The 13,921-nt window shown below is 44.2% G+C and overlaps 1 protein-coding gene across 1 annotated transcript in view; it reads right to left on the bottom strand.

Annotated features, from left to right (window-relative positions):
• The window catches only part of PIK3AP1 (phosphoinositide-3-kinase adaptor protein 1), a 95,421-nt gene that overhangs the window by 38,950 nt on the left and 42,550 nt on the right, over positions 1 to 13,921 (bottom strand). The window contains exons 3-6 of the mRNA XM_079793489.1: positions 6,544 to 6,680; positions 4,088 to 4,232; positions 1,785 to 1,927; positions 1,525 to 1,657 (exon numbers count right to left, since the gene is read on the bottom strand). Of these exons, the coding sequence (XP_079649615.1) occupies positions 1,525 to 1,657; positions 1,785 to 1,927; positions 4,088 to 4,232; positions 6,544 to 6,680 (558 nt within the window). The remainder of the gene's footprint in view (positions 1 to 1,524; positions 1,658 to 1,784; positions 1,928 to 4,087; positions 4,233 to 6,543; positions 6,681 to 13,921) is intronic.

Raw genomic sequence — 13,921 nt, forward strand, 5'->3', positions numbered from 1 at the left:
GTTGCTTAGTCTTTCCCTTGGGCCTTAGTTTTGAACCAGAAAGTATTTCCAGACAATCTTAAAGGGAACTGGAAAGATTAATGGGATGGTATTCAGTAAGGTCCTTGTTTAAAACAGGTTTTGAATGTTCATATTAATGCAATGTGAACCCTAGGGTGTATGTTAACCTCTGATTGGTGAGAAACAAAGTACTGCTGAGAGTCACTGGATCCCCATGACTCCCTCTACCTACTAATAACTGAATAAAGCAAGTTAAATTCGACCACGAAACAGACATGAAAAACCTTTTTTTTTTGGTCTTGTTTTCATAAAAGTTGACTTCTAAACCCAACAGTAATATTTAGACAGATAGATAGATAGATGATATATGTATCTATAAATACACATATATGTTTCTGTACATATAAATAGATATATATGTTTTTAAATAAGACAAACCTAGCTTCCTGTTCACCAGGATATGATCCTTGGGATGAAGGGTCTGAAAATGCCCCCAGGATCCCACATCGTCAGGCTATGGCATAGTCCTTCCTGAGCCCCAAGTTTAAGAATAGAGAATATTAACACGCACTGGAAGTGATGCAAGAACACTCCATAGCAGGACAACGGGGAGAGGCAACGGGAGATTGCCCCCAGGAGAAGGACTTGAAGGCAATCTAACCTCATCTTGTGGTTCTCTTAGGCTATGGAAGGATGGAACACAGGCAGAGGGTAGCCAGGATGCGGGTCCCATTGTGCAGTGCAACTACGGCATGAAGGAAGAGTGGTGTCCACGGAAGCACCATAAGGGACCTCCTGTCCGGCGTGCCAGGCACCCTCCCCATGCAAGTGGTCCTCCCAGCTCCAGCCATGTCACACATGCACCCAAGGCTGCTCCTTCCTCATCAAACAAGGATTTGTTCTGAGCCTACAATAAGCCACCAAGCACAGTCCCAGCCCTCGCTGAGCTAGTGAGGAAGACAGACACAGCTGAAGAGCACCAGGACAGTGGATACCCAACATGCTAGGAAAGCCCCCAGCACGTAGATGAAACCTACTGAAGGTTCCAGAAGTCTTCCTGTGAAAGCACAACCTAAGCTGCTACGGGGAGACGAAGAGAATTTAGCCAGGCAAAAGGCAACCAAGAAGAACCGGAAGAACTGTATTCCGGAGTCAAGGTGGCAAGAGGCAGGGCAGAATTTTCATTAGGTGAAAGGAGTTCATACCTTCTGTAGAGCAGAGCGCAGAAGCTAAGGGAGAGGGTACAAGAGAGAAATGAGAGCAGAAATGCAGCAGGAGCCCTTGGGAAGAATTTTGCAAGCAAGCTAAGGAATTTGGACTCGTGAACAAAGGGTTTTTAGGAAGGGGGTGTGGTATTCAGATGTATAATGTGGAAGAATCTCTGACTAGCCAGTGAGGCATGAATGCTTCTCAAAGGAAGGGCTGTAGAGCAGGAAGCCGTCAGATGTATGGGTTGACTCTGTGCTGAACCAGCAAACTGGAATCACCCAGGGATGGCTTCTTGAGGTTTTACTGTTGGCTTACTTGTCATCATATCTTCTTCTTCCAGCTGGTTGATCCCAAAGAGGTGCAGTCCACTTGCGGGGATGTTGTTCTTCAGGGACTCTGTGAGCAGCTTATCGAGCGTCTCTGTGTTGTAGGGCACAATTTTAAAGGCCTGAATACAAAAGTGAAGACAGTCAGGTTTTAAATCAAGCTATTCCCACCCAGCAGATTCAAGGCTGATACACCATGAGCTGAAATTACATGTCCAGAAGATTCAGGTTTCCTTTCAACATCTTTACCTGACACATGAATTCCACAGGATTCGCAGCATTGGATAATAAATTCCCGATTTCTTCCATGTCAGTATAATAGCTGATAATGGCTTCGCACACCACTAAGTCCCCGGAATATATCTTCAGAGAAACATTCCCAGAAGAAAGGGCTGAACAGAAGAAAAGATACTATAAAAGTGCCCAGGAAGAACAAGTGTCCAGGAAAAATTGTTTATGGATTCATCTTAATGGTGAAGAAATTAATTGGGGGCTGGAAGAAAGATCTTGGAGGTGAGCTGGGGGTGGGGAAGTGAGGGAAAGGACAGAAGCAGACGAAGAGCAGACTAGCACATGACAGGGCTCAGAGTCAGAGGAATTATTCTCATTGGGTCTGAAATTTAATTTTTGAATGATTTTCATGTTTGTTCGGTACTATAGGTCCAATGCTGCAATAAACAGGAAGAAGAGTTGAATTTAAAGCAATTTATATGAAGGCCAGTGGTTGCCAGAAGGTGGGAGGGATCCTGGTAGAAACTCCACACTTTGGCCACATCTGGCCAGTAGAACTGATTCACTGCGCTGCTGTCATTACTATGAGCTCTCCTTGCGTGCTCTCTTCTGCACCACAGGAAGGGGTTTTGAGGGGAAAAGAAAAAATTAAAAATACCCCAACCACAAAGATTCAAGTCATAAAAGAGGAAATGCGACAAGTAGAGAACATGGAAAAATATTCAACCTCACTAATAATCAAAGAAATGCAAATTAAAACAATGGGCTACTTTAAAAAACATATCAAATTAGCAAAAATATTTAATGATAATGGTGATGGTATAGAAAAATAAACTTGACAGTAGCAATATTTCAGAAAGCATTATTTTCCAGGATCCTTAAAAATACCCATTATTTCAGAGATTCCATCTGGAGGAAATAATCCTAAATACAAAAGAGGAAAAAAAAAACCCAAAACATCTGCAAGCTAAGGATGCTCAATATTTATCATAATTTAATACAATAAAAAATCAGAAATTACATAAATACGCAACAATGAGGAAATGAAAAATCAAAAGATAAGACTTATTTTCAACTGAATATCATGCAGCTTTAAAAATTATGGTTAGCCTGGCTGGCATGGCTCAGTGGTTGAGCATCAACCTATGAACCCGGAGGTCATGGTTCAATTCCCAGTCAGGGCACATGCCAGAGTTGTGGGCTCGATCCCCACTGGGTGGCGTTCAGGAGGCAGCTGATCAATGATTCTCTCTCATCATTGATGTTTCTATCTCTCTCTCCCTCTCCCTTCCTCTCTGAAATCAATAATAAAAATATATTTTTTAAAAAGTATGGTTATAAGATACAAGTCCAGCACTAGGAACTGGCTTTATAAATTATAGTGCATCTAAACAATGGCTTACCTTGCAACCAGTAAGCATCATGTTGTAAAAGAGTATTTATTAATGTGGATAATGAAAGTGGGCTATGAGACAGTATGAAGCCATGTACATAGATGTGGAAAAATACAGAAACCAGTGATTTCCTTTGGGGTGGGCATATGGGTAATTTTCTACATGCTTTCCTTTATGATTACTTTATTCTTCATGTTTTCTGTATTGAACACACATTACTTTTGTAACAGAAAATAAATGTGTTATAAAATGGAAAGTTATGCCCTAGCTGGTTTTGTTCAGTGGATAAAGCATGGGTTCGCAGACTGAAGGGTCTCAGGTTTGATTCTAGTCAAGGGCACATGCCTGGGTTGCCAGCTTGATTCCCAGTTGGGAGCATGCAGGAGGCAGCAGATCAATAATTCTCTCTCATCACTGATATTTCTATCTCTCTCTCCCTCTCCCTTCCTCTCTGAAATCAATAAAAATATAAAAAATAAATAAAATAAAATGGAAAGTTACAAAGTCCATGTAATAGCATGGGGGAGGGGAGAGGGATGGGGAGAGAATAAATATAAGATTATATAAAAAGAACAGAATATCAGGTAATAGATACTACTGAAACAGCTATGCTTTTAAAAATTGTGAAAAAGGCCCAAAAGACTGAATGGTGGTCTGATGACTTTTTTTCCCGACTTTTCTCTAATTCCCAAAAAGTTTAATATGTTAACTTTCTAATGATAAAAATTTTAATATAGCCATTGTCCCCCCATCACACATAGATGTTTCTGCCCTTCCTTTCCCTTTAAGCAGAACATGACAACCAAATCCAAATCTAGGCTGACACTTTGCTCAGCTGCTGAATAAAGACAGACAAGTAAAAGAAAGCAAGAGTGAGCCTCTTCCCTGGCATGATGCCCAATCCCTGGAGGTACCGGGGCGACTTACCGGGGGCCTTCACGGAAACCGTGTACTCATTCTCCAGCTTGCCCTCCACCCTAACGGAGGGAGAATCCTCTGGAGAAAATTCTGCTTCTGTCGTCACTCTCTCATCCAGCTTACATCTCACAATGACGTAGACGGTGGTTTCTGCCTGAAACGGGACACCAGTCCGTCATCAGCCCCTTTCCCTCCCGGGTCCCCTACTAGGGTGCCCAGCCAGCGGGTCTCCCACTCCCTGAGCCCCAGCCTTATCTAGAGAGGCTGTTCTAGAACAGGGTGGGTCTGCAGTCCACTGTTTGCTTCAGGTCCCAATGACACAAGTTCCAAAACCAAGAGTAAACATTTATAAACCTTTATAGCAGTTTGATGGAGTAATCCTTTGCATGGTGAACCTAACAGAAATAATTTAAAAGCCCGAGGCTTATATTTCATATGCCTTATGATTTCACTTTTATAGCTTTTCTTTTATATTGTATTTGGTAAAAGCATCGGTCCCTGGCAGAACTGGAAATTTAGAAACAAAATTTCAAAAAGTTCTTCACCACAGACAGCTGGGAAAGTACTGTTCTAGACGAGTCTTGCTACCCAAAGTGAGGTCAAGGGACCAGAAGCAGCGGCTTCCCCTGGAAGCTGGTTAGAAATGCAGATGCTCAGGCCCTGCCTGGACCCACTGAGCCAGTGTCTGCATTTTACCAAGACCTCGGGGGACGCATGCACCTTATCGTGGGAGAGGCACCTGCCTAGAGAAGCTCTTTTGTTCTGCAACTGAATGCTGTTCGTGGAAGGACAAAAATAACTTACTGGGGGATTAATTTTCCAAAGGCACTGAGCAAACTGAATAGCTATTTTGCTTTGCTTTAAGATCTCTTGCTGAGCCTGCCAAAGACAATTATCTTGTTTCACTGCGCTGGGGAATGGTCCTCCAAGACATTGAACTGGTAAGAATAGCCCCTCCCCTCACTTTCACCCCACCCCCAAAAGATAAACGTGCAAAGGAGATATTTCTGGCCAAAGCGAATCCCCAAATGTTTATCCTAAGATTCTGCTATAAAGTCCTCGCAGTCCCCTCATGACAAAGGCTGCGATTTCACAACAGATGAGGATGGGGCGTGGTCCTGGCTCCTGGGGGCTGCTGAGGCTGAGTGTGAATGAGCTGTGGTGAACCTGACTCCTGCTGCAGGCCCAGCCAGGGAGCCAGACAGAATGAGTGTGTCCGTTGTTCTATTGGCAGTCAGGACCCAACCCCAGCCCAGCTGCCCCAGGACCCAGAGATCTGGAGTAGGCAACAAGGAGCACGAATCCTGGGTTAGTGAGAGCCTAGATGGGAGAAGGAACAAACGCCTGGAGAATCAGGGAGGCATGCGAAGGGCATCGTTCTTTAGTTCCAAACCCGGCACTGACTGGCACCCACCAGCCTGATCTCAGGATGAGTAGCAGGAAGGAGTGCGGAGCGAGCTGCGAGAAGCATGCTCCATTTCAATGGCTGCTTGGCCCTGCCTGTCATCTCAGGCCTGGTGTCACCAGATTCTGATTCCAAGAAAGCTGGAAGCACAGATTTTCACGCCTAACTTTCAAAACACTCAGCAGTCCAAAACAAACATGTTTGGGTTCCATCCAGCCCAAGCAGCAGTTTGCAACCCTCATGTAGAGAGAGGCCTTGCCTTGTGACCTCAGGCAGCACGGAAAACCACTCACACGGCCAAAGACACTGGTACTTTCCATTGCCACAGCTGTCCTGCCCTCGTCCCAAGGAGCTCACAGCGGCAAACTCAGCAAAGGGCTTGTATCCACAGGGAAGCATGTTGCTGCTCTGAACTAATATGACACATTGTTCATCAGGAAAGGAAAGATCATGAGAAACTCTCAATACTACAGTAGACTTCAAATGACAGTGGCCTTCACAAGTCACCTGCTGACTTATGCCTCACCCCTGAAAATGATACATTATTCTCAGGCACCAATCTTATCCCTTTAGCAAGCAATATTTGCCAGCACATGTAAGCCATCAAGCTCCATGGCACTCACTTAGGCCATGCCAGTGGCCAGTAAGTGAAGAAGGCAGCTCTCAAAATGCCTCTCATCCCTTCCTCCCAGCACTACACTGATGCGGCAGGAACAGATCTGGGCCTCTAACTCTGAGGGTGGCCCAAGTGTCCTGTAATGCTCGTGTCTGCTGGTCTCCCACCTGTTCTAAGCTTTGGGTCCATGAACTAAAAGTCTTAGATGGATGGCAGATACATTCCTGGACTTGTCTCTCTTTCACTTCAAAGAGTGAGTTGTGCCCAAGGCCCAGGTACTGGGGTTCCCGGGACAGCTACTATACCGGGAACCCCACAGGAAGGCTGGGATTACGCTAAGGTGCAACAGGTGAACCCGACTCCCTTTACTCCAATAAATGCATCTATTAAAAAGCCTGAAAGCCCATGTTCTGACATCAGTCCGCCCGCCCCAGAAGTGCCTACCCCACAGCGAATGCGGTCTGGCTGCACCACCATCAGGTTCCCAGGTGAAGTCTCCAGCGGCAGGCTCTGCTGCTTCGCGTAGGGCAGGACCTTCTCGTCCTCAGTTTCAGTGTCGGTGACTGAGTCACAGCCAGAATCTACAGAACAGAGAACAATGGTGAATGGGATAGAAGGAAGGAGAACTGGTGGGCATGTTCCACACCATGAAAGCCCCAAACATTACCAAATAGGAAATGGTTCTGAATGTTAAACAAATGCAAGCTGAAGGGAGTGACTCAGGAAATCAGGAAAGAGAACCTAATTATGAAAAGTCAACCACCACGTAGGCCACAGGGTAGGGTGACAGCGAGGGGCTGAGGTGGAGAGGAAAGTCTGAGGCAGACCGCTGTCTGCGGCTGGCAAGTCCAGTCTCAGCCAATAAATAGGCTTCCAGAAGCTTTGCCTTGGGACTTATTGCAGGGCTGCCTTTGGTGGTTGCGAGGAAAGGAGGCTCCTTCTTCTCAAGGTGGGTCAAGAATGGACTGTCCATGCTCGGCCAGCATGGCTCAGTGGTTGAGTGTCAACCTATGAACCAGGAGGTCACAGTTCGATTCCTGGTCAGGGCATGTGCCCAGGTTGCAGGCTCGATCCTCATGACTAGCCAGTGTACCCTCTCCAGAGCCACAGTGAAAAGCAATCATTTTCAACAAATCTTAGATCAGTGTAACCACGTTTCAGATCAGTACCACAGCTAACACCTCTACGAGAGCATGCACAGATTGAGAGCAGGTGAGCAGGGGTGTGCAGATGTGTGGGTGATGGCACATACGAGACGGTGTTAAGATGGTGTGAATGGAATCTGCCAGAACTCCAAGGCAGGGGCTGTAAGCCAGGGTGCATCCATTGGTAGGATACTTGTGTGCAAGGTTCTGTGTGTGCATGTGTGTGTGTTTGCCTATACTTTTCTGGAGACAGTTCCCAGATTTAATCAGATCCTCAAAGAGAGACAAATGGTAAAGAATGGTTGAGAGGAGAGGGAAGGTTCACCATCCTTTTCTTGGGCTTGCTGTCTGCATTCCAAAACCACTTACAGAGCCAGCCAAGTATGTAAGGCACTGAGAGGACATGAGGATGGACCAGACATCGATCCTGCCTTCATAGAGCCCACAATCTAAAAGGGTGGCTGGATGAGAGGTCAGGGTTAGCTTGGCTAATCCCTACAGGATGGCCTCCCGGGGAAGGAGTTGGCTTCCTGCAGAGCTTGTGGTGATCAGTGCTGGTAGAAAGCAGAGGTGACTGGTGGACATGTCCCCACAGAAAGCTGTAACCACAAGCTTACATGTTAGACCCCAGTTCATGCCAGCAGAGAGGCTGTGCTCCCACAATCTTGAAGGCCGAGGTGGGGGAGCAGAGCTAGGGATAAGGTCCTAGGCAAGGACTCACAAGACCTGCTCAGGCCAGGGGAGGGGCTAGAACCTGATATCTGTGTTGACAGATGTCTACTCACTCCCCCAGAGTGTGATGGGCATTGAGGCACACAATCCTACTGCTCCTCCCTCTCCATGTTTTCTCCCAAGATGCATTATTCCAGAAGGCCTGGCTGAGTAAGTCCAGAACACTGATCTTATTTGTGCAACAGAAAACCAGGCAGAATATAGTGCTAACAGTTGGGGCAAAGGACCCTGGGAGTTCCAAGGAGGGTAATATTGTTTTTCACTAAGCATCAGCGCTATCATACTCCTACATCTCTCCTTTCCTTTCCATTCCTACTGACTCAGCTCGCTCAGTTCTAATATCCCTCTACAGTCATCTTCCACCTCCCTGCTCTCCGAGCCAAATTAACTGAAGGCCGCCATTCTCTCTGCTGGATCTGCCCTTTCCCACACCCTTCTCTCCTTGATCAGCTGCTTTTAAAACAGCTCGGGCCCATCCCCATGGACAGAGCTGCACACGCCACCCAAGCAACTCCCATCGACCATGGAGCCTATGAATGAGAGAGTCCAAAAGATCAGGAATAATGAGTATTACTCTTCTTAATAATTAGATGCTATCGTATCAAGCTTCCATTTTTATTATTAGATGACTGAATATCCCAATTTTTCATTTCTGAGGTTCTTCCTGGATGAGAAAATAACCCTCCTGACTTAAAACATTCAATCAGTTACTTAAAACTGCAAAACACTACCCAGAACTACTTATTGGTCCAGAATTGTTTAGATACTCTCTTGCCAATTACCTATTCTAATTTATTATACAGGCATAATCTCCTTGGGATAGACCAACTGTACAATCTACCATTGCTTCAAAAAAAAGAAAAGCCTCTTTATTTCTTCCAAATTGCTGACCCATTTGTCTAGCCAAAGAGTCAAAGTTCTGGTAATTATAGTTAACAAAAGAATAAAGAAAATATAAATAAGCCAAATGAGAAAAAGATAATAGCAGATATGAAGAATTTTTAGAAACACATTGATGTGATAACTCTATGCTAAGAATTTTGAAAATTTCAATATAATTTTTATAGAAAAATATAAATTGTCTCAAAATACGTAGAAAACCTGACTAAATCAATAATCATGGGGGGAAAAAAGTCCTTGGTTTTCAAATAAAGCCACACACCACTTTTTGCATTGTTTTTTAAATTGTTGTTGCAATGATGTTCTCCTTTATAACATTTATTTTCCTATGTAAGAAAATTATATATATATACAATATGTATCCTACTAAAGTTTAAAAAAACAATCAAGGGTAGTCTTATTTTACATTAAAATCATAAAAATTTAAAAAGACTGATTAAATATAATAGATAGCCCACAAACCAAGCTTCATTCTCATGAAAACATAATATGTGATAAAGCATTAAAAACCAGTTTAGAATAAAGGAAATAGTTGGTGAGAAAAATGGCTCAGCAGATGGCGCTAGAGAAATTCAGTTATTTGGGATGGGTGTGGAGGGGCAGAGGGACTATTTAGAGTCTTCCTAGTTCTCATAAATTCCAAAATTAAATTTAGATGAATTACAGATTGAAATAAAAATCAAATAAAACAAGTTTTAAAACTTAAAATGATGAAAATGTGGTTGAAAGCTTTATCACTGGTTTGGGGAAAGATCTGTTCATCTTAAACACATGAAGAAAGACAATCCAAACAAGCAATAGAGTTGATAACATGAATTTAAAACTTCATTAAACAAAAATGTAAAAACATAAAAACTCAATCACCCTACATAATAAAAGCCTAATATGCAAATCGACCGAACGGCAGAACAACCAGTCGCTATGATGCGCACTGACCACCAGGGGACAGACACTCAATGTAGGAGCTGCCCCCAGCCAAGGCAGGTGCCAGCGGGGAGGGCCCCCCCCCCCCAACGCCCCACCAGTTGCCCCGCAGAGGGAGGCAGCCAGTGGCAGCAGTGGGGGCAGGGCCAGCCAGTAAGCAGGTGGTGGTGGGGGGGTGCCACCCCCCAATTGCCCTGCTGGTCACCTCCCACAGAGGGAGGTGACCGGTGGCAGCGGCAGGGGGCAAGGCCGCGAGCGGACAGCGCCAGGCCGGCTTATGCGGGTGCCAGTGGGGGTCCCCCCAATCGCCCCGCCAGTCACCCCACAGATCAACCCTGATTGCTGGCCAGGCCTAGGGACTCTACCCGTGTTCGAATTTCATGCACCGGGCCACTAGTAATGTTTATAAAAGCATTAGTCATAATAGCCAAAAGGTGGGGAAAACCAAGTGTCCATCAACTGTTGAATTGTATTATTCAGACATAGAGAAGGAATAAAATATAAATACATGCTACAATATAGATGAACATTGTAAACTCTATGCTGAGTGAAATAAGCCAGCCACAAAAAAAACCCACACATATCATATGATTCCAACATATGCTAAGTCTAGAACAGGCAAATCTATAGAGACAGAAAGTAGATTAGTGGCTGCTGAGGACTGAGGAGCTTGGATTGGGGGGGGCGAGTTCAGGAAATGATAGCTAAAGGATATGGGGTTTCTTTCTGAGGTGATGAAAATATTCTAGAGTTAGTTGTGGCAATAGTTGCACAAGCCTGTGACTATACAAAAAAAATATTGGCGGGAAGAGATTAACCCAAGAACATACGCATATATGCATGACCCACGGACACAGACAATAAATAGTGCAGTGAAGGCCTGGGGGTTGCGGGAGTGAGGTGGAGAGGGTCAATGGGGGAAAAGGGGAAACATCTGTAATACCTTCAACAATAAATATACATTTTGAAAAATCATTGAATTGTACACTTTAAAATGGGTAAGTTGTGTTATGTAAATTATGTCTCAATAAAGCTGTTACCAAAAAATCCCAGGGCAAATCACAAACTGGTTAAACTTTGAAATAAATATGCCAAGGAACTAATCTCCTTTACATATATATTAAGTATCATAGAAATCTTTTTAAAAACACCCAAGGCCCAGTAAGTAGATAATTCACAAAGAAAGAAATACAAATTACCTCTCTACACACACACACACACACACACACACACACACACACACACACACATCATTCATTATCACTAATCACCATGGAGTTACAAATAAATATAAATAACATATTGCTATTTTACCTTTTCAAATAAGGAAATGTTTGAAGGTGAGGTAGGACAGATACTCTCACTTGATGCTAACAAAAGCATAAACTGCTATGATCTTTCTGGAAAGCCATGTGTCCATATACCAAGAAAGGGAAAGTCTTTTAAATGTCCACACCTTTGGCCACAATTCTGCTTCTAAAAATCTCTCTTGCAGAGGAAAATGAGTGTTCAAAATGCAGAGAAAGATAATGAGCCAAGACCTCTGCTAAACCTTTCTTACCGTCAGTGAAAATCAGAAAATAACCTAACTGATGAAAAAATATTATTTTCCCATGGGGGGGAGCGATCAGGGGCGGGGCGGCCAGGGGGAGGGGCTATGGGCGGTTGGCCAGCCAGCTCCACCCCCTGGTCAAACTCCCAGTCGAACTCCCAGTTGAAGGGACAATTTGCATATTAGCCTTTTATTATATAGGATGTAGACCCCTCTCGACCCCTCACCACCTTGAAGACAATACCACCTTTGCTGTCCTGAAACTCAAAATTTACATGTTTGAGTGAAAACATTCTGAAAACCCCAAGGATACTCCCCAATATCAAATATCATTAAGATACCAATAGTATCCTCACGCTTTAAAATTTAACAACGTACCCTGGCTTTAATGAGATCTAGAGATACTGTGGAGATATCATAGAAAAAGACTTTCTTTGTGCATTCAGCTCCCCAAAGGCTGAATAAAGGACCCACGTGGCAAACACTCTTAGAATCCAGTGGCAGGAAAAGTTTATCCCTTCAGAGAGCTTGCCTGCTTTCTCTTCGACAGTAAGAACAAGCTAACAGGACGGTGTGTTTCACCTTTTGCCCTGGCTGCCAAGTGACAATTTTGGTCTTTAACAGCTACTATGTTCTCAAGACCAAGGTCTTTGGTCTTGCCTATTTCTCTTCTTCTTCATATTTTTTTAAATATATTTTATTGATTTTTTATAGAGAGGAAGGGAGAGGGACAGAGAGTTAGAAACATCGATGAGAGAGAAACATCCATCAGCTGCCTCTTGCAACATACTGGGATGTGCCCGCAACCCAGGTACATGTCCCCGACGGGAATTGAACCTGGGACCCTCCAGTGCGCAGGCCGACGCTCCATCCACTGAGCCAAACTGGCCGGGGCCCTTCTTCTTCATATTGTGTTTAATATTGAAGCGTGCTTCAAATACTTTGGAGATTTGGCAGGATGTGAATTAATATTTCTCAAACTGGCCAAAAGTCCTCAGATACAGTCCCTATGAGAATCTGTGCTTGGGCTTTTCACTTCGATAATAATAATGCCTTTAAAGTGGGATGCAAATGCAAAGATATTCCAGATTATCTGGATGGCCACGTGATAACTGGGTCCTGCCACAGGACTGTGGGGCCCATGTGTGTGTTTGCAATCATTTTGCAGCTAAGGTCATGCTACGCTGAATGTCAGGGACTAATGAGGAAAGAAGAGGGGGGCAAGATGATATGTAGATGAGGCATTTGTTTCCTGCACACTACTACACATGGAGAAATGTGGGGGAGAGCCAAGTCCCAAAATACAACCCCCCACCCAGAAGAATCTGTGAGCACTACAGCCTCATGCATGCACGGTTCATGATGCTGCTCCAATAATCCAACGTCGTCTATGACACGAATGTAGTCAGTTTGCCTTTTACTTTATACCTCTATTTGTACCTTGTTCATTTGTTTTGCTTTCAGAGTTGGGAAAGAACAGTAAGCATAAAAAGTTGAATATGTTTATACATATTAAATGGCATCATAATAATCTGTCAACAACTAAAGGTTCATAATTCTTCCCCTCCACAAGGGAGTCTATATATTATTTGGATATAAAAAAACCACAAGCTATGAATTTTAAATAAAACGAGTATATGTATGCACTTGGATTCACAACCAGCCACATGAAGCAGCATATTAGGTAAGAGGACTGGTGACAGACACCCTATTATTACTAATAATGATAACAATAAAAGTTACCATTTACTGAATATGGTGATGACTACTTAAGAGTCTTAGTCCTCACAATGACCCTGTGAGGTAGAAATCACTATCCCATTCCCATTTTATAGATGGAAACACCGTGCCTGAAGGATTGAAGTGACCTGACTAAGTCACGCAGCGAGCGAGCAAGCGGCAGAGCAGGCACTTGCCCCAGGTGTCTGCACCGCCTCCTTGGTTGATGTGGTCCAGGGCAGGAAGCAGCGTCACTTACTATTCCTGGTCTGGGTTGTGACGGCAGCTCAGGAGACTTGATGTGGGTTTCCACTCACCAATGCCTGGTGAGGCCGCCTTAGTTAGGTATACCGTGGCGCGCCACCAGGGCCAACAGGCACATTTCACCAATGGGGTTTAAGTCAAGAGGCACCAAAAGCCAACTGGTCCAGCTAGAGTCCTGTGTGCTCGAGGGGCCTCTGACCCAAGGCTGCGCTCTCTTACTTTCCAATTGACTTTCAGACCACAGTGCCAGCGTGTACTGCCTCTGTCCTGCATGCTGTCTGGCACTCAGCTGGAACCATGGTTTCTGGCAGCCCGTGGGAGGATAGGGTAAGGAGGACAAGAGAATGGCATGTGCTGATTTTGGAGAGGTGTTTTCCGAGTACACAAGCTAACTTCTCTTCTAAGGTAATGCTACGCTTTGGGGAAAAGTATAAATAAAGATTGTTCTTTAAAACGACCACAGTGGCTATTTGTTGAGCATTTACTATATCCCATACAAAATCCTTGACATATAGGATCCTATTTTATCACAACTAAGGAACTGGTCATTCTGCCCATTTTACAGATGAGAAATCTATGGCACAGA

Source organism: Cnephaeus nilssonii (genome assembly GCF_951640355.1).
Source record: "Cnephaeus nilssonii genome assembly, chromosome: 16".
Lineage (NCBI taxonomy): Eukaryota > Metazoa > Chordata > Mammalia > Chiroptera > Vespertilionidae > Cnephaeus > Cnephaeus nilssonii.